The 18280-nt window shown below is 49.6% G+C and overlaps 1 protein-coding gene across 4 annotated transcripts in view; it reads left to right on the forward strand.

Moving 5' to 3' along the window:
• Positions 1 to 18280, forward strand: part of LOC140385753 (1-phosphatidylinositol 4,5-bisphosphate phosphodiesterase gamma-1-like) — a 439770-nt gene that overhangs the window by 417404 nt on the left and 4086 nt on the right. For all 4 annotated transcript variants that reach the window (XM_072468226.1, XM_072468225.1, XM_072468227.1 and 1 more), the window contains one exon: positions 10137 to 10321. In XM_072468226.1, the coding sequence (XP_072324327.1) occupies positions 10137 to 10321 (185 nt within the window). The remainder of the gene's footprint in view (positions 1 to 10136; positions 10322 to 18280) is intronic.

Here is an 18280-nt window from a genome sequence, read left to right on the forward strand (position 1 = left end):
ATTTTCAAGAATCATTTTAGCTAATATTTTAAAGGACTCCCCTCTAATTGTTGAATCCAACAATAACATTCTTCCTTTTATGTTCAATTTCTCTCATAGTTATGGATAGTATTGTATTAGCCTTTTTAATTACCTATGTATACCAATTATTAGCATTTTTAATTACCTATGTATACTAATTATTTGTGACTCACGCACTACAACACCTAGATCCGTCCATACCTCGGAATTCTCCAGCCGTTCTCCGGTTAAGTAATGCTCTGCTTTTTTATTCTTCCTGCCAAAGTGAACAACTTCACATTTTCCCACATTATACTTCATCTGCCAGATTTTTGCCCACTCAGCCTATCTATATCCGCCTGCAGCCTCCTTGTTTCCTCTTTACAACATACTTTCCTACCTATCTTTGTTTCATGTGCTCTCTTCATCTAAGTCATTGTAAATGACACTGAAAATCACATTACAAGTGTGCATTGTAACTTGTAAAAAGTTGAGGTCCCAACATAGACCTCTGCGTGACTCCACTTGACACATCCTGTCAATCATAGAAAATCCCATTTATGCATACTCTGTTTTTTGACAGCCAGCCAATCTTCCATCGCTAATACGTTACCCCCTACACCATGAGCTTTTATTTTTCACAATAATCTTTGATGTGGCACCTTATCAAATGCCTTCTGGAAATCCAAATACAATGGGTGGGATTCTCCGTTGACCGAGGCCGAAATCGGGATAGGCAATTGGCTGGAGAATCGGTTCCGACACCAAAATCACGGCAGGCGCTGATTTGACAGGCTGAGTGGCCAGGGTGACCCCCCCCCCCCACCCCCCCCCCCCCCACACCACGGGACTGGGCAGTATCCAGGCATGGACCGCCATTACAGTGGCCTGCAAGGCAGCCATCTTGCTGACCACCCATCATGGCTCCTGGTTCTGTGACACCAATCGTATGGGCGCCGGCCACCGACATGGCCAGGGCTGTGGGGTTGGGGGGGGAACATACGGGGCGGAACTGCAGTGCCAACTGAGGCCACTACGTAGCCCGGGGGACCTGGTTGGGCACGGGGGTACGCACAATGCTAACATGTCGGCCTTTCACCCCCTGTAGCAAATATGTGTTGGTATTCAATCAGCAATGGTGGCCTTCCTGTTAGTCGGCACAGACTTGGGGGATGCCCTGCGACTGTACGAGCTGGAGCTGCTCAAGGAGGAGGAGGAAGCTGCAGTAGCAGTGCAGACAGCAGCGGAGCATGCCGCAGAGGAACAGGAGGCAGCCTCCCAGGATGCAGAGCCGGCAGCCCAACAGACCGAGGAGGAGGAGGTGCCAAGGAGGCACCGCATGAGGCCTCGGGTGTTCTGGCAGCGCCTGTCATTCGAGGACCTACCAGACCGAACAGGCCATTGGAGACTCCGGCTGAGCAGGGAGACAGTGCGACATATCTCCCAGGTGTTCAATTCTGGTCGCCACACTACCAGAAGGATGTGGAGGCTTTAGAGAGGGTGCAGAAGAGATTTACCAGAATGTTGCCTGGTATGGAGGGCATAAGCTATGAGGAGCGATTGAATAAACTCGGTTTGTTCTCACTGGAACGAAGGAGGTTGAGGGGCGACCTGATAGAGGTATACAAAATTATGAGGGGCATAGACAGAGTGGATAGTCAGAGGCTTTTCCCCAGGGTAGAGGGGTCAATTACTAGGGGGCATAGGTTTAAGGTGAGAGGGGCAAAGTTTAGAGTAGATGTACGAGGCAAGTTTTTTACGCAGAGGGTAGTGGGTGCCTGGAACTCACTACCGGAGGAGGTAGTGGAGGCAGGGACGATAGGAACATTTAAGGGGCATCTTGACAAATATATGAATAGGATGGGAATAGAAGGATACGGACCCAGGAAGTGTAGAAGATTGTAGTTTAGTCGGGCAGTATGGTCGGCACGGGCTTGGAGGGCCGAAGGGCCTGTTCCTGTGCTGTACATTTCTTTGTTCTTTTGTTCTTTGTTCTTTGATGGCACACCTGGTACCGCAGGGGTCTGGAGAAGGGCACCCGCTCCTGGTGGCCGTCAAGGTGACGGTCGCCCTGAATTTCTACGCCACGGGGTCCTTCCAGGCACCGAATGGGGACCCATACAGCAACCAGGGGTGTAATCGAACCGTTCACCTGGGTGATCTCTGTATGCGAGCTGGCCATTCCATCACATGGTCCCATGGATCCTGGGGTGGCGGTGGTGGGGACGGTCGGGGGGAGCCTGGGCCACCCACAGGGTACACCCACCCCCCGCCCCCAACGTCCGCCCTCCCCCTCTGCCCCCAACCAGCCCAGGCCAGCCTACCCATCAGACAGAGCACCGAGGCAGGTTGTAACGGTGGCAACAGCTGTTTAATGTGAACTAATATATACATATTTGTGCCCTAGTCCATATAACTAAACTGTGCACTACACCAGTGTCAACGTAACGGGTGTCTAACTTTCTTGCCTTAAGGGCCCTAACGCTACATCTAGATGGATCTCCAGACGGTACAGCAGACGTGGAGGCGGCCTGCTGTGATTCCCGCCCAGCGACTTGGGGCCCCATTGGCAGCCCTCTTCTGGGGCAACTGGGCCTGGATTGGTCCAGCAGCTGCTCGGGTTCCCTAGATGGCATGGTGCCACCCCATTGTGCCCACTGCCCACCAGAGGCGCCAGGGACAGAAGGGGGCAGTACGAGGTGCTGCAATGTTCCGGCAACTCCCCTGCGGGAGTCACCGACACGGGCCCCATCACCTCCTCCTCCCTCTGACTGTCTGATGACCCCCAGCCTACTCCATGGAACAGGGTGCAAGGGGAGCTATCGCTGGAGGCTCCCCTGTCACTTGGCACTGCCAGTCCTGGAGGCCCGCTCTGGTCTTGACCAGGGTCTGGACACTGGCGGCCATTGAGGGGCCGCAGTTCAGGTGGTCCACCTGCTGTCTTCTCCTGCTCCCGGCGATTGTGCCCGGCCTTCTCCTGGTGGTGGGAGGGTGAGAACAGAGGACAACAGTATTAGACAGTCCAACTCATGCAGTCCAGGGAGTGGGTGGCTGGTGGCCTCAGTGGCCAGGGCACCCGGTCTGGTATGGGTACCAGCATATGGTACAGAGTGGGGGTTCAGCCGTCTGGTGGGGAGGTAGGGATACGGGTGTGAGGGACATGAGTTACTGCCAGGGGGACAGTGCTGCCTACTCAGCCTGGCCCTGAGAAGATTGTACAGTTTTTTGCTGCACTGCTGGCCGGTCCGGATGGTATTGCCCACGGTCCTCGCAGCCTCTGCCATCTGCACCCAGGCACGTTGAACGGCGGCAGCTGGCAACCTCCATCCCGGGCTAGGGTACAGGGTCATCCTCTTCTCCACGGTGCCCAAGGGGGTCTCCAGCTTGGCATCTGCTAACCTCGGGTCTTCTCTCCTCGCTGCTACCTTGTTAGCTGGGATGGAGTGTGTGGGGAGTGCAGTGTGTATATGCGGCTGCAGCTTGTCAGCCTTATGGGTGTGAATTGCAAAACCGGCGAATCCGGCACCATTCCTCATTCTAATCGATTGTGTTCCACGTGGCGCCGGTGCTAGCCCCTTCGCAGTAGCGGAATCAGTCCAGCTGTGGCACCAGTTTTTCTGTCTTGAAAGTCCACGAATTCTGCGTTGGCGTCAATACTTAGTCCCAGAAATGGAGAATCCCGCCCAATATGTCTACAGGCTCCCCTTAATCCACAGTGTATGTTATTCCTTCAGAGAACTCCAATAAATTGGTTCAACATTATTCCCCTTTCACAAAACCATGCTGACTCTTCCCAATCAGCTTGAGTTTTTCCAAATGCCCAGTTATAACCTCCTTAATGATTGATTCCAACAACGGCAGCACGGTAGCATGGTGGTTAGCACAATTGCTTCACAGCTCCAGGGTCCCAGGTTCGATTCTGGCTTGGGTCACTGTCTGTGCGGAGTCTGCACATCCTCCCCGTGTGTGCGTGGGTTTCCTCCGGGTGCTCCGGTTTCCTCCCACAGTCCAAAGATGTGCAGGTTAGGTGGATTGGCCATGAAATTGCCCTTAGTGTTGGGTGGGGTTACTGGGTTATGGGGCTAGGGTGGAGGTGTGGACCTTGGGTAGGGTGCTCTTTCCAAGAGCCGGTGCAGTCTCGATGGGCCGAATGGCCTCCTACTGCACTGTAAATTCTATGTCTATGTCTACCTTCCTCACAACAGAAGTCAAGCTAACTGGCCTCTAGTTCCCTCTGATCTGCCTCACTCCCCTCTTGAATGGAGGGGTTATATTGACTACAGTTTGACGGAACTTTTCCAGAACCTGGTGAATTTTAGAAAATTAATTTCAAAGCACCTACTACATCATTAGCCTACTTTATTAGGATGAAGTTCATCTAGACCCAGAGACTTGTCAGGCCGCAACTCCCATCAGTTTGCTCAGTAGCACTTCCCCGGCGATTGTAATTTCATCAAGCTCCTCTCTGACGTCCGCCTCCTGATCTACAGCTTTAACTGGAATGTTTTTTGTATTCTCTATAGTGATGGCAAGAACAAAATATTTGTTCATTTCATTCACCAGTCCTTTATTATCCACCAATGCCTGCCTATTCTCATTATCTATAAAACAAAAACGCGCTGTACTTTTCTCCTTTTTAAATACTTGTGGAAATTCTTACTGTCTGTTTTTACATTTTCTAGCTTCCTCTCATACTCTAATTTATTTCTCACGATTAACCTTTTAGGCGCTTTCTGCATTCTTTATTCTGACCGATCATCTGACCCTCCACTCATCTTTGTGCAGTTACATGTCTTTTTCTTAAGTTTGATGCTTTCCTTGACTTCTTTAGTTAATCACACATGATGGGTCCTTCCCTTAGCAATGTTCCTTACAGTATGAATATACATATTTTGACCTATCTCCTTAAATGTTTGCTACTGCTTCTCTGTTGGTATATCCTCTAACTTAGTATCCCAGTTCACTTTAGCTAGTTCAGCTTTCATGAAGATATTGTTGCCCTTATTTGAGTTTAAAATATTAGTCTGAGACCCACTCTTCTCCTTTTCAAGTCGAATGTCAAATGTAATCATAGCGTGGTCGATGTTGCCTAGGGGAGCCTTCACTCGGGTCATTCATGAATCATGTCACCTGACACAATACCAAATCTTATATAACCTACTCTCTGGTTGGTTCCAGAATGTGCTGCTCTAAGAGACTTTCTCAAAAACATTCTATGAATTCCTCATTCAGGCTACTCCTTTTTATCCAGTTTATTTATAGATTTAAATCACCCATGGTTATTGCCGTCCCTTTATCAGAAGCACCCAATATTTCTTCTTGTGTGTACTTTGTCCTCCATTGTGGTTAGTGTTAGGGGACATGTAGACCATTCCCACTAGTGACTTCTTTCTCCTGCTATTCCTCATCTCTACCCAAACCGATTTTACATCCTGATCTCTTGAACCATCTCTAACCATTGCATCAATGCCATCCTTGATTAACAGCGCTACTCCTCCATCATTACATAGCTTCCTATTGTTCTTGAATGTCATGTGCCCCTCAATATTCAGGACCGAATCCTTGGCAACCTGCAGCTAAATCTCCGTGACGGCTATCAGATTATATTTATTTACTGCAGTGTGCGCTATCAGTTTATTAATTTTGTCATGAATGCCATGTCCATTCAGATATATAGCCTTTAGTTTTGGCTTTTGGTTATCATTGTAATATCTAGTCATGACTGTTGGTGTATGCTGGGTGTTTTTCTTTCAGTCCCTTCCTGCCATTCTCTGACTCTCATTTCCAATATTACTATTTTGTTCTCCTATCCAGACATTCCCCCTTGATTTGCTACATCAACCCAAGCTTGATTCCTCCCCCCCCCCCCCCCCCTTGTTTACTTTAAAGCCCCCTCTACTTCCTTAGTTACTCAGCTTGCTTGATCACTGATCCCAGCACTGTTCAGGTGTAGACTGTCCAAACAGTACAGCCCCCATTTTCCCCAGTGCTGATGCCAGTTTCCCATGAACTGGAACCCACTTCTTCCACACCAGTCTTTGAGCCGTGCATTCATTCCGCTGTTCCAATTTGTATGTGGCTCAGGTAATAATCGGGTGATTCTGAGATTCTGCTTCATAATTTGATGCTTTGCTCTTCGTACTGACCATGCAGGACCTCTTTCCTTTTCCTGCCTATGTCAGTGGTATCTAAAGTTCCTCTATGGCCCTGATCACATGTCTGGAACCTTGGCACCAAGCAGGCAAGACAGCTCCCTGGGCTGATTGGAGCGAAAGGTGCCCAGATCCACTCACCTTTCCTGCCTTGTTTTGACCACAGCCCAGTCTATAGAATGGGTGATAACCTGATTTCAGACGTTCAGTTCTGGAAAGTTATTTGAATTCTGGACTCGGGGGAAGGATGATGTCGGGATTTCAAATCCTGGCAGAGTTGCACTCAGCCTTCCCAGATGAATAGAATGGTGATCTTGCTCAGGGAATGGGAAGAAAGCAGGAAACTGCCCACAAAACAAAGCAAGAGGCCTCGTCACATCATCAATCGTCAGACGTTCCTGGATGATCAGCACAGAAAATAACTTGCCACTTCCCGTACTTGGCATCTTTCCAACAGTAGAGCTGTGGAACATCCCAAAGGCAGTCTTTCCTGTTTGGTAACCAGGCATTCAAAAACGTGACAGGCCTGCCTCCCACAAGAAGGGTGACCTAACCATCTTCCTCCACAGAAAATCACCTGACCCCCCCCCCCCCCCCCACCCCCCCGCCACTCTGTTCCTCCAGCTGGATGGCCAGGCTCGTTTCTGGACTATAATAATAATCTTTATTAGTGCTACAAGTAGGCTTACATTAACACTGCAATGTAGTTACTGTGAAAATCCCATGATAGTGGGAGCTGAAAGGGGAATCTCGGGTGTTAATCCTTGTACCATGACACCTTGAAAAAGGAATGTCTGAGCTACCAAAGTGTTTTTAATTCCATACACCGCTATTTTTTCTCCCCATTTCCAGCGGTGTGAATAGGAGGGCAAAAGTAAAGCAGCTGCTATGCCCAGATACCAGTCTTTCCCCTTCTAAAATGGATGCCATGCGGCATAGCACCCTCCATACAGACTGCTTTCTTCAGCTCCTGTTCATACAGAGGAAGCACTTAAACGGAAACTCCAAGAAAACTTTGCAAAAAGCCTCACCGTGACTGAGGAGAAAACGGAAAATTTGAAAACAGAGTGTTGACCTATTTTACTTCCCACACATACAACGTGGCAGTGTAGCCTCAGTCTACAATTAGATGCAGTGGGATAGGATTGTTATGTGACTGCAACTGGCCACACATAGAAATCTTAAACTCAGCCCTAGTGTCAAGGCATGGTGGAGTACTGTATAGTACTTGCCCAGTCAGGCATGATTCGCAACATTGGAAACTTTGATGCTGCTGGTAGCAGCAGGTGATAATGTCATAATAAGTAATTAAAGGAAGATGTTACTTTAAAAAATCTTTTTATTATCTTCATCAAAAAATATTTAATTAGCCTACAGATAGGGAGATAGGACAGCAGCACACATGCAGACAGAACCGGAAACCACACACACACACACTCATGCATACTCAGAAACCACGACTTTCAGGTAGAGAGTGACACAGAAGTAGTGGTGTCACATATACATGATGTGATGAATCACTTCACAATTTATGCCTCTGTAATCGTATGACTAAAGATATGCCAAACAATTTTAGCCATAAGGGGTGTATATATACAATGATCTGCTGAAGCAACCTATTCAATTCACATCTTCTAAAAAATATTCTGCTTAACTATTAGTATTACCAAAGTGAATAACCTCACACATCCCCACATTATTCTCGTATGCCATTGTGTTGCCCACCTGTTGAAACTGTCTATATCTCTTTCAGATTCTTTGGGTGAGATTTTCCAGACACGCCCGTCGAGGATTGGAAATTCCCGCCCAAAGAAAAGGGCCATTTCTGGTCTGTCAAATTTTCCATCCTGCCCGCAACAGTCCCCACAACAGACGGAACCAGAAGATTTAGGCTCTTTACAGCTCCTTACAGCTGTGTTCCCATCTAGCTTTGTATTGTCAGCAAACTTACTCTGTGTCTCTTCATCTAAGTAGTTAACATTCAACGGCATTGAGGCACGATCAATTGAACAAAGACTAGAGTTGGATACAACTGAGGCTTTATTGCTCTAAGATGTGTGGCCTCCCACAGCAGCTGGCGAAATGGCTGCTGAATGGAGGACACGCATATTTATACTCTGTCTACTGGGCGGAGCCAGCAGACAGGACTACCGGCGAACCTGTAGTGCAAGTCCTACCTTACATCACCTAATACAGGTGCAACAGTGGTTTACCACAGGCATTACCATTGCTGAATCTCCACAATCAACATTCTGAGGGTTATTAAACAGAAACCGAACCGGACTAGGCATATAAATAATGTGTCGACAAGAGCAGGTCCGGGGGTAAGAATTCTATGGTGAGTGTCTCACCTTCTGACTCCTCTAAGCCTGTCCACAAGGCACAAGTCAGGAGTGTGATAAAATACTGTCCAGTTGCGTGGTTGAGTACAGCTGCAATAACACTCAAGAATCTTGATAAAGCAACCTGCTCGATCAGTACACCATTCGCTATCTTTAACATTCACCCGCACTGACGCACAGTGGTAGCAGTATAGACTCACTACAAGATGCACCTCAGCAACTCACTAAGTACCTTTGAAAGCACATTCCAAACCCTTCACCCTCTATCATGTAGCAAGACATGGGCAGTAGATGCATAGGAACAGTACCGCTTGAAGTTCTCCTCCAAGTTACAGGCCATTCTAGCTTGGAGCTACATCGCCATTCCTTTACTGTGACTGGGCCAAAAACCTGGAACTCCTTTCCTAACTGGTGTACCTAAACCGCAGAAACTGCAGCAGTTAATTAAGACAACTCACCACCACCCTCTTTTTAAAAAAAAAAATTTAGAGTGCCCAATTCATTTTTTCCAATTAAGGGGCAATTTAGCGTGGCCAATCCACCTGCCCTGCCCATCTTTTGGGTTGTGGGGGTGAAACCCACGCAAACACGGGGAGAATGTGCAAACTCCACACGGACAGTGACCCAGAGCCGGGATCGAACTTGGGACCTCGGCGCCGTGAGGCAGCAGTGCTAACCCACTGCGCCACCGTGCTGGCCACCACCACCCTCTTGAGCGCAATTAATGATGAGCAAGAAATGCTGGCCTTGCCAGCGGTGCCCATTCCCAAGCACAGATAAAATAGAAGACAGTATAAAATGAAAAAGGCCATCAAAGTTATCATTTTCCAGCATCTCAACTCAACACCTCAAGGAAGGATTGGTATAAATCTAATGTCGAGATATCCGTTATTCAATGCTGAACTATTGTCTTTCCAAAAACATTTATCCCAACCTCAACAACACAGGAATGATTTGAGATTATTTTTCTGCTTTAAATGAATGAGTCACATTTTATAGTCATTGCTGCCTAACTTTCCTCTACACAGGTTAGCTATGGGATACTTTATGTCCTTAGGAGGGAAGAAATAAATCTTTCTTATTTTGGTCCATGTATTTGATCATCTGAGTCACTCTTCTCTCTATAATAACCAAACTAGCCCCTATTTAAAAGTTAATTTTCTCTCGCTCATCTGCTTTTATTGTGTGGCAGGAATGGGTACGTAGATTCATAGAATCTTACAACATCGAAGAAAACCATTAATTACATCAAGCCTCTGACTGTTCTTTGATAGAGTCCTACTCCCTCACTCCATAGCTCTGTCAAATTTATATTCAATCACCTTTTGAAACTTTCTTGCAATCTCCTATCTTATTAATATTAAAAATGTGTCTTGTGCAGCCTGTAAATTCTGGACATTTATAATCGACTATGAATTTGGACCAATCTTTTGTGAAATTTCTAGAGTTTCCAGTGAACTGCTTAGCAAAATTGGTCACTGCAGCCTGAAATCAAAACTAATGGTAATGAAGGACATTTACCTTAAAATGGAGTCGAGTTCCCTTGAATGGCCGGCCTTTATTTGCTACCAGGTGTGTGTGAGGTCTTGACATGCTGAGTGAAGCAGAACGCTGTAAAACTGTATACACTATCTTCAAACAGGAGGAAGATGATGAAAACCTCTACTCGTCCATCCAGCAATTACGCGATCGGACAAATGAACTTTCCAGTCAGGTGTCGAGTTTTGAACGGAACAACGGCTCTGACACCCGCTATCAGCAACAACTGGATGAGCTACGGGTTGCGCAGGATCAACTGATGGAGCTAACTGAAGCTCGAAACAAACGGTAAACGGGAAATCGGAGCTGGTAGGGAATGTAAATTATAAGTGCGTATGTTTAGACACAGTTTGATAATGTTCTGTCCATCGACGGAGACCAGGGGACACAGGGATTCTTTCTGGATTACTGTCGCAAAGAACCAGTGACAACACAATTGACCAAATGGTCTCCTTCTACGATTAAAATATCTCTTGGCCTCTCCTTGGTATATTTGCCAGAGCATAGTAAAATTTCAAACAGTAGGCTTTTTAATTTGGAGATCGAGATTCAAATCCAGCACCAGGCAGAGAGGGTGAAAGTCTTTTTTCATCGGGTTCCTTGTAAAATGAGCTGTAATAGTCTCATTCCAGTCCCTATAGAATAGGGATTAATAGCACTAATTCAACACTAATGGTTCATGAATGGGTTGAAAATTGCTGAAAAGATAACAGCTTGACAATGACACAGACTGCTATTTTTTAAAAAAATATATTTTTATTCTCCTTTTTCACATTTTCTCCCGCATTTACACCCATCAACAATAAACAGTAATCAGCAAGATATGTCAATCCCCATAATAACAACGATCCCATCCGCCCACCAACCCCCAAACATCAGCCCACATGTTTACATAAACAAATGACAAAAAGGTATCAGGGATTACCCATAGTCACCCTTAATCTACACAGCCCCCCTCCCCCCAACTAATGTTCGATGTTATCCAGTTCTTGAAAGTGCATAATAAATAGTGCCCATGACTTGTAGAACCCCTCCGAGCTTACCCTCAGTTCGAACTTAACCTTCTCAAGGCTCAAGTATTCCAACAGGGCCCCCCACCACGCCAGGGCACTGGGTGGAGAGGCTGCTCTCCATCCCAGCAGGATCCGCCTTTGGGCGATCAATGAGGCGAAGGCTATGATATCTGCCTCCACACCCGTTTCCAACCCTGGCTGGTCCGACACCCCAAATATGGCCTCCTGGGGACCCGGGTCCAGTTTCACACACACCACCTTGGAAATGACCCGAAACACCTCCTTCCAGTATTCCCCTAGCTTTGGACAGGACCAAAACATATGACTGTGATTAGCGCCCCACTCCCCCCCCCCCCCCTCCCCGCAACGCTCACACACATCCTCTACTCCTTCAAAAAATCGGCTCATCCTCGCCCTCGTGAGGTGCGCTCTACATACCACCTTCAGCTGTATCAGCCCCAAGCTCGCACATGAGGTGGAGGCATTCACTCTCCGGAGCACCTCACACCAGACCCCCTCCTCTATAACCTCTCCCAGCTCTTCCTCCCACTTTGCTTTGATCCCTTCCAGTGGTGCCTTATCCTCTTCCAAAATAGCTCCGTACACCGCTGACACTGCCCCCTTCGCCAGTCCCCTTGTCGTCAACACCTCCTCCAGCAATGTGGAGGCCGGTTCCTCTGGGAAGCTCTGTATCTCCTTCCTGGCAAAATCTCGAACCTGCATGTACCTAAACCCTTCTCCCTGCTCCAGCCCATACTTCACTTCCAACTCCCTCAATCCTGCAAACCGACCCCGAAGAAACAAATCTTTTAGCGTCTTAATCCCCTTCTCTTCCCATTTCCGAAAATTTCCATCCCACCTCCCTGGCTCAAATCTGTCGTTCCCCCGAATCGGCATTTGCCTTGACCCTGCCCCCAACCCGAAGAGTTGGCGAAACTGCCTCCAGATTTTCAATGAAGCTGTTATTACCGAACTCCCTGAATATTTCGCCGGAGCTATCGGGAGCGGCGCTGTTGTTAGTGCCTTCAGCCCCGACCCCCTGCACAAACTCTCCTCCATTCTGACCCACTGAGAATCAACCCCTCTGACCCAGCTCCGCACCTTCTCCACGTTCGCCGCCCAGTAGTAGTACAACAGGTTCGGGAGACCCAAACCCCCTGCCTGCCTTCCCCTCTGTAGCAGCACCTTTCTCACTCTGGCCACCTTCCCTCCCCATATGTATGAGGTAATCCTTCCCCCAATCTCCCTGAAAAAAGACTTTGGCAGGAAAATCGATACGCATTGAAAAATAAACAGGAATCGCGGCAACACATTCATTTTAACCGCCAGTGACAGAGGAAGGCCATCCCACCTTGCCAGATCGGCTTTGACTCTCCCCACCAAACTAGTGATGTTGTACCTGCGAAGCCTCCCCCACTCCCGGGCAACCTGCACCCCCAGATACCTAAAATGAGTCCCTGCTCTACGGAATGGCAGCCTCCCCACCCCTGCTCCCACCCCCGGCCGAGACACCACAAAATACTCACTCTTGTCCAGGTTCAGCTTGTAACCCGAGAAAGACCCAAATACCCGCAGTAGCTCCAATATTCCTCCTATCGACGCACTCGGTTCCGGCACATACAGCAGCAAGTCGTCGGCAAATAAGGACACCCTATTCTCTATCCCCACCCCCCCCCCGCCCCGCACTATTCCTTTCCAACTCAATGCGATGGCCAATGGTTCAATCGCAAGTGCAAACAGCAGGGGGGATATAGGACATCCCTGTCTCGTCCCACGGTGGAGAGAAAAGTATCTCGAACTGATATTATTTGTGCGGACACTCGCCTTCGGTTCCTTATATAATAGCTTTACCCAGTTCACAAACCTTGGTCCAATCCCAAACCGCTCCAGCACTGCCATCAGGTACCCCCATTCTACCCGATCAAACGCCTTCTCGACGCCAATGCCACAACTACCTCTGTTTCCTTCCCTTCAGCCGGTGCCATAATAACGTTCAAAACCCTCCTAGTGTTCGAAAACAGCTGCCTCCCTTTCATGAACCCCGTCTGATCCTCCCCTATCACCTTCGGAAGGCACTCCTCCAGCCTACCCGCCAGTACCTTCGCCAACACTTTTACGTCCACATTCAGAAGTGATATGGGCCGATACGACCCACACTCCGTCGGATCCTTATCTTTTTTTAGTAACAGGGAAATCGATGCCTGCCCCGAGGTTTGCGGCAACACCCCCTTCCCTATCGCCTCCTCAAACATCTCCACCATCAGGGGTGCCAACCTATCCTTAAATTTGTTATAATATTCCACCGGAAACACATCCGGCCCTGCCACCTTCCCCGACTGCATCCTCCCAATCGCATCCTTTATCTCCTGCTCCACTATTGCTCCTTCTAATGTAGCCCTGTCCCCCTCCCCTAGCCTCGGCTACTCCAACCCATCTAGAAATTCCTGCATCTCACGGTCTCCCCCGGGTTGCTCTGACTTGTACAACCTCTCATAAAACTCCTCAAAAACCTTGTTAATCAGCACTGGAGCCACCACCAACTTCCCTGCCCTAACCCTCACCTGAAGAATTTCCCTTGCCGCTGCCTCCCTCCGGAGCTGACCTGCTAACATACTTATCTCCATGTTCATAAACTGCACCCCTTGCTCGTCTCAGTTGGCGCACCGCCTTCCTGGTGGACAGTCGGTCGAAGCTCGCCTGAGGTTCCTTCCTCTTTTCCAGCTCGCCGGTTCCCCATCCTCTGCATACCTCCTATCTACCTCCAACATCTCATCTATTACCCTCTGCCGATCCAACCTCTCCTCTTTGTCCACCCTGGCCTTAAACAAAATTACCATACCCCTCATACCGCCTTTAGGGCCTCCCAGACAACTGCCTTCGACACCTCACCCGTACAATTGAAACCTACATATTCCTTAATTACCTTTTCAATTTTCTCACAGAACACTTGGTTCCCCAAAAGCCCCACATCCAGTTTCCACCCCGGTCTCTGCGCTGCCCCCTTCTCCAGCACCATATCCACCCAATGTGGAGCGTGATCTGACACTGCAATTGCAGAGTATTCCGACCCCTTGACTCCAGCCAGCAAAGCCTTCCCCACCACAAAAAAGTCGATCCGCGAGTATACCTTATGGACCGCTGAGAAAAACGAGTACTCCCGTTCCCTTGGGCGCAGGAACCTCCAAGGGTCCACCCCTCCCATTTCCACCATTAGCCCAGCCAGCGCCTTCGCCCCCCCCTGATGGGAACAGCGAGCGCGGCCGTGATCTGTCCAACCTTGGCTCCTGCACCAAGTTCCAGTCCTCCCCCCCACAATCAGCTCATGCGTGTCCATGTCGGGAATAGCCCCAAACACCTTCCTCGCGAATCCCACATCGTCCCAATTGGGACCGTATACACTTAACAGCGCCACTAATCTCCCCTCCAGTGCCCCTGTCACAATCACATATCTACCCCCCTGATCTGCCACCACCTTCTCCAGCTGGAAGCGTACCCTTTTGCTGACCAACACCGCTACCCCTCGAGCCCTTCCATCAAATCCGGAGTGAAACACTTGGCTAACCCAGCCCTTTTTAAGTCTCACCTGGTCCTTCACCCTCAAGTGAGTCTCCTGCAGCATTGCTACATTGGCTTTCAAACTTTTAAGATGTGCAAGCACCCTTGACCTCTTGAGCGGACCTCCTAACCCTCTCACGTTCCACGTGATTATCCTTACTGGAGGTCTCTCACCCCTCCCCCACCTTTCTTATCCACCATCACCATACCACCGGGCACTGCCCCACAAGCCTGACCCGCCCCTGTCCATTGTTAACATCAAACCCTTTTCCCCCCCTCCCAAGAACCCCCCCTACAAAAACATCCCCCAACATCCATCCCTCCACCCCCTCTTGCTCGACTCGTAGGCCCATTGAAGCCTGCTATCCAGGCTCCAACGTCCGCAGCCCTCCTCTCACCTCACCCCGTTCACTAACTGACTTTAGTTAGCTAGTGCGGGTGGCTCCCCCCGCCAAGACCTCTTGCCCCCTTCCACCTAGTCCCAGAGAAAGAAACACCAAAACAAACCCAACAATCCACTAACATAACATTCAACCGTCGCAACACAGAACGCCATTAACTTGAACTCTGTAACAATGCAAAGAGAAGTAAATTTCAATACAAATCAGTAAAAAGAAAGTTGTAACATTTGTACATTTTCCAGCCGCTCAAACACAGTCCACAGTCTCTCTTCCAGTTCCGCTCTTCACGTCTGTCCCAAGCCTTCTGCCCTCACGAACGCCTCAGCCGCCTCCGCTGTCTTAGAATAAAAGTCTTTGGCGTTATATGTTACTCTCAACTTCGCCGGGTACACCACACCAAATCGCACCCACTTCTTGTACAAAGCCGCCTTCACTCGCCCAAACGCCGCTCGTCTTTTTGCCAATTCCACCGTCAAGTCCTGGTAGATCCGAACCGCAGTATCATCCCACAGCACCTCACGCTCCTGCTTCACCCATCTTAATACCTTCTCCTTCATGCAAAACTTATGAAAGCAGATAATTACTGCCCTTGGCGGCTCGTTCACTTTGGGCTTTGGCCTTAATGACCGATGAGCTCGGTCTAGCTCGTACAGGGTGGGGTTCTCACCCTTCCCCATCAGCTCCGCCAACTTCTTAGCGAAGTATTGCGTTTTCCTTGGGCCCTCTGTCCCTTCGAGCAAGCCCACAATTCTCAAATTGTGCCGCCTTGAGCAGTTTTCCAAGTCTTCCAGCTTTGCTCGGAGTCCTCTGTTAACCTCCACCACCCTCCGCAGCTCATCCCCCATCGAGGTGACCTGGTCGCTGTGTCGTGACACGGCCTCCTCCACCTCCTTCATCTTCTCGCCCTGCTCTCTCACCTCGGCCGATGCCTTTGCCACCTCCACCCTCATCGGGCCGATTGCCTCCTCCACCAATGACCTCAACACGACCACCGTCTCTTTCCTCAAGGCCTCCATGTGCCTCACAAACTTTTTTCAGCTCCACCGCCATCACCTCGGTCATGTTCTCCACCGTAAGTAGTGCGGTCCCGCCTTGCAGTTCGGCTTCCGCCATCCTGTCAACACTTTTGCGCGTCTTCTCCTTCGGCGGCGAACCCACGTTTCCTCCTTTCTTCGGTGCTGCTCTTCGCATCCTTTAGCGGCTTATTGTTTTTTATCTTCTTTCTTTTCTCCTCTCCCCTTTCACCCTCCTGTCCTTCATCAATCTGACATTCTTTAAAAAAGGGGGAGAGAAAAAAAAAACTTTCACCAAACTTCCTTAAACCTTCTTTCTTTCTCCTCTGTATTCACCCAGAGCTCCCCTGGGACCAGGCTTCAACCTTCTTTCTTCTTCCTAGGTGGGAGCCATCCGACGTGGAGCACCCTCCCTACATAGTGCCCTGGCCTCGGGCCTGCTGCCTCAGCCTCATCGTAGCTCCGCCCCCGCTGCTCTAACCTGCCGCGCTGGACCCAGCGCCTCAGCCCCCGACACCCGCGCGGGGTTCTTTGCCGGTTTTTAAACCGGCCCCGCTGGCTGCTCGTGACGGCCCCAAAGGCCGACAATAGTCGGGGAGTGCGTGAGGACTCGGGGATTTCCCTGAAATCGCCGCGAATTGCGGCCACCGGCGGGAGCTCTTGTTGTTGCGGCCGCCCTGCTCGCCCACGCCACCGGAAGTCACACAGACTGGTATTAATGCACAACTCAGCTCGCAGGTTTAGGAAACTGACGATGCCGGCTTGAGTTACGATTCTCCAGAACCTTCTGGTCAATTTGCTAACACCGTACGTGAGCTGCTGCTTCTCAATCTTAGATCTTGTGTTATTTTTAAGAACCTAAATTTATGCATTAATTACACATTAAACCTATTAGGACTGGAATGTAATGACATGTGGACCCTTTTATGATACAGGAATGTAATGCTTTTTTAAAAAATAATTTTTATTAAAGGTTTTCATAAAATATCAATAACAAAATGAGAAAGAAAAAAGAACCCAACAGGGTTAAGTAGAAAACACAATCTAAAAAAGCAACCCCCCAAACCCTTCCCCCCCCGTACCTAAATAATAAATTAACATTAACACCCCGACTTATCACACAACAGGTGTATACACCCCCTCAGACCCTTCAGTGTAAATAACATAAAGAAAAATAAAGTAAACCCTCCCCCCCCGAGCTGCTGCTGCCATTGACCAATGTCTATCGTTCTGCCAGAAAGTCTAAGAACGGTTGCCACCACCTAAAGAACCCTTGTACCGACCCTCTCAAGGCGAATTTCACCCTCTCCAATTTCATGAACCCTGCCATATCGCTGATCCAAGATTCCACGCTTGGGGGCCTCGCATCTTTCCACTGAAGGAGAATCCTTCGCCGGGCTACCAGGGACGCAAAGGCCAGAATTCCAGCCTCTTTCGCCTCCTGCACTCCCGGCTCCTCTGCCACCCCAAATATTGCGAGCCCCCAGCCCGGTTTGACCCTGGATCCTACCACCCTCGACACCATCCTCGCTACGCCCTTCCAAACTTCCTCCAGCGCTGGGCATGCCCAGAACATATGGGTGTGATTTGCTGGGCTCCCTGAGCACCTAACACACCTGTCCTCACCCCCAAAGAACCGGCTCATCCTTGTCCCGGTCATGTGTGCCCTCTGCAGCACCTTAAACTGTATGAGGCTGAGCCTCGCGCATGAAGAGGAAGAGTTCACGCATCTGCCCACGTCCCCTCTTCGATCTCCTCTCCCAACTCCTCCTCCCACTTGCTCCACCACCGAGGCCTCCTCCTCCTCCTGCATCACCTGGTAAGTTTCCGAGATCTTCCCCACTCCCATCCACCCCCCGAGGGCACCCTGTCCTGTACTGTGTGTGGCAGTAGCAGCGGGAATTCCGCCACCTGCCATCTGGCAAATGCCCTTATCTGTAAGTACCTGAAGGTGTTCCCCGGGGGGAGCCCGTACTTCTCCTCCACCTCACCCAAGCTCACGAACTTCCCGTCTACAAACAGGTCGCCCAACTTTCGTATCCCTGCCCTGTGCCACCCCGAAAACCCTCCACCTGTTCTTCCTGGGGTGAACCGGTGGTTCCCCCGTAATGGGGTCCACGCCGAGGCCCCAACTTCCCCCCTATGCCACCTCCACTGCCCCCAAATTTTGAGGGCCGCCACCACCACCGGGCTCGTGGTATACCTCCTTGGAGGGAGCGGCAGCGGCGACGTTGCCAGCGCCCCCAGACTCATACCCACACAGGA

This window comes from Scyliorhinus torazame, chromosome 11, assembly GCF_047496885.1.
Source record: "Scyliorhinus torazame isolate Kashiwa2021f chromosome 11, sScyTor2.1, whole genome shotgun sequence".
Lineage (NCBI taxonomy): Eukaryota > Metazoa > Chordata > Chondrichthyes > Carcharhiniformes > Scyliorhinidae > Scyliorhinus > Scyliorhinus torazame.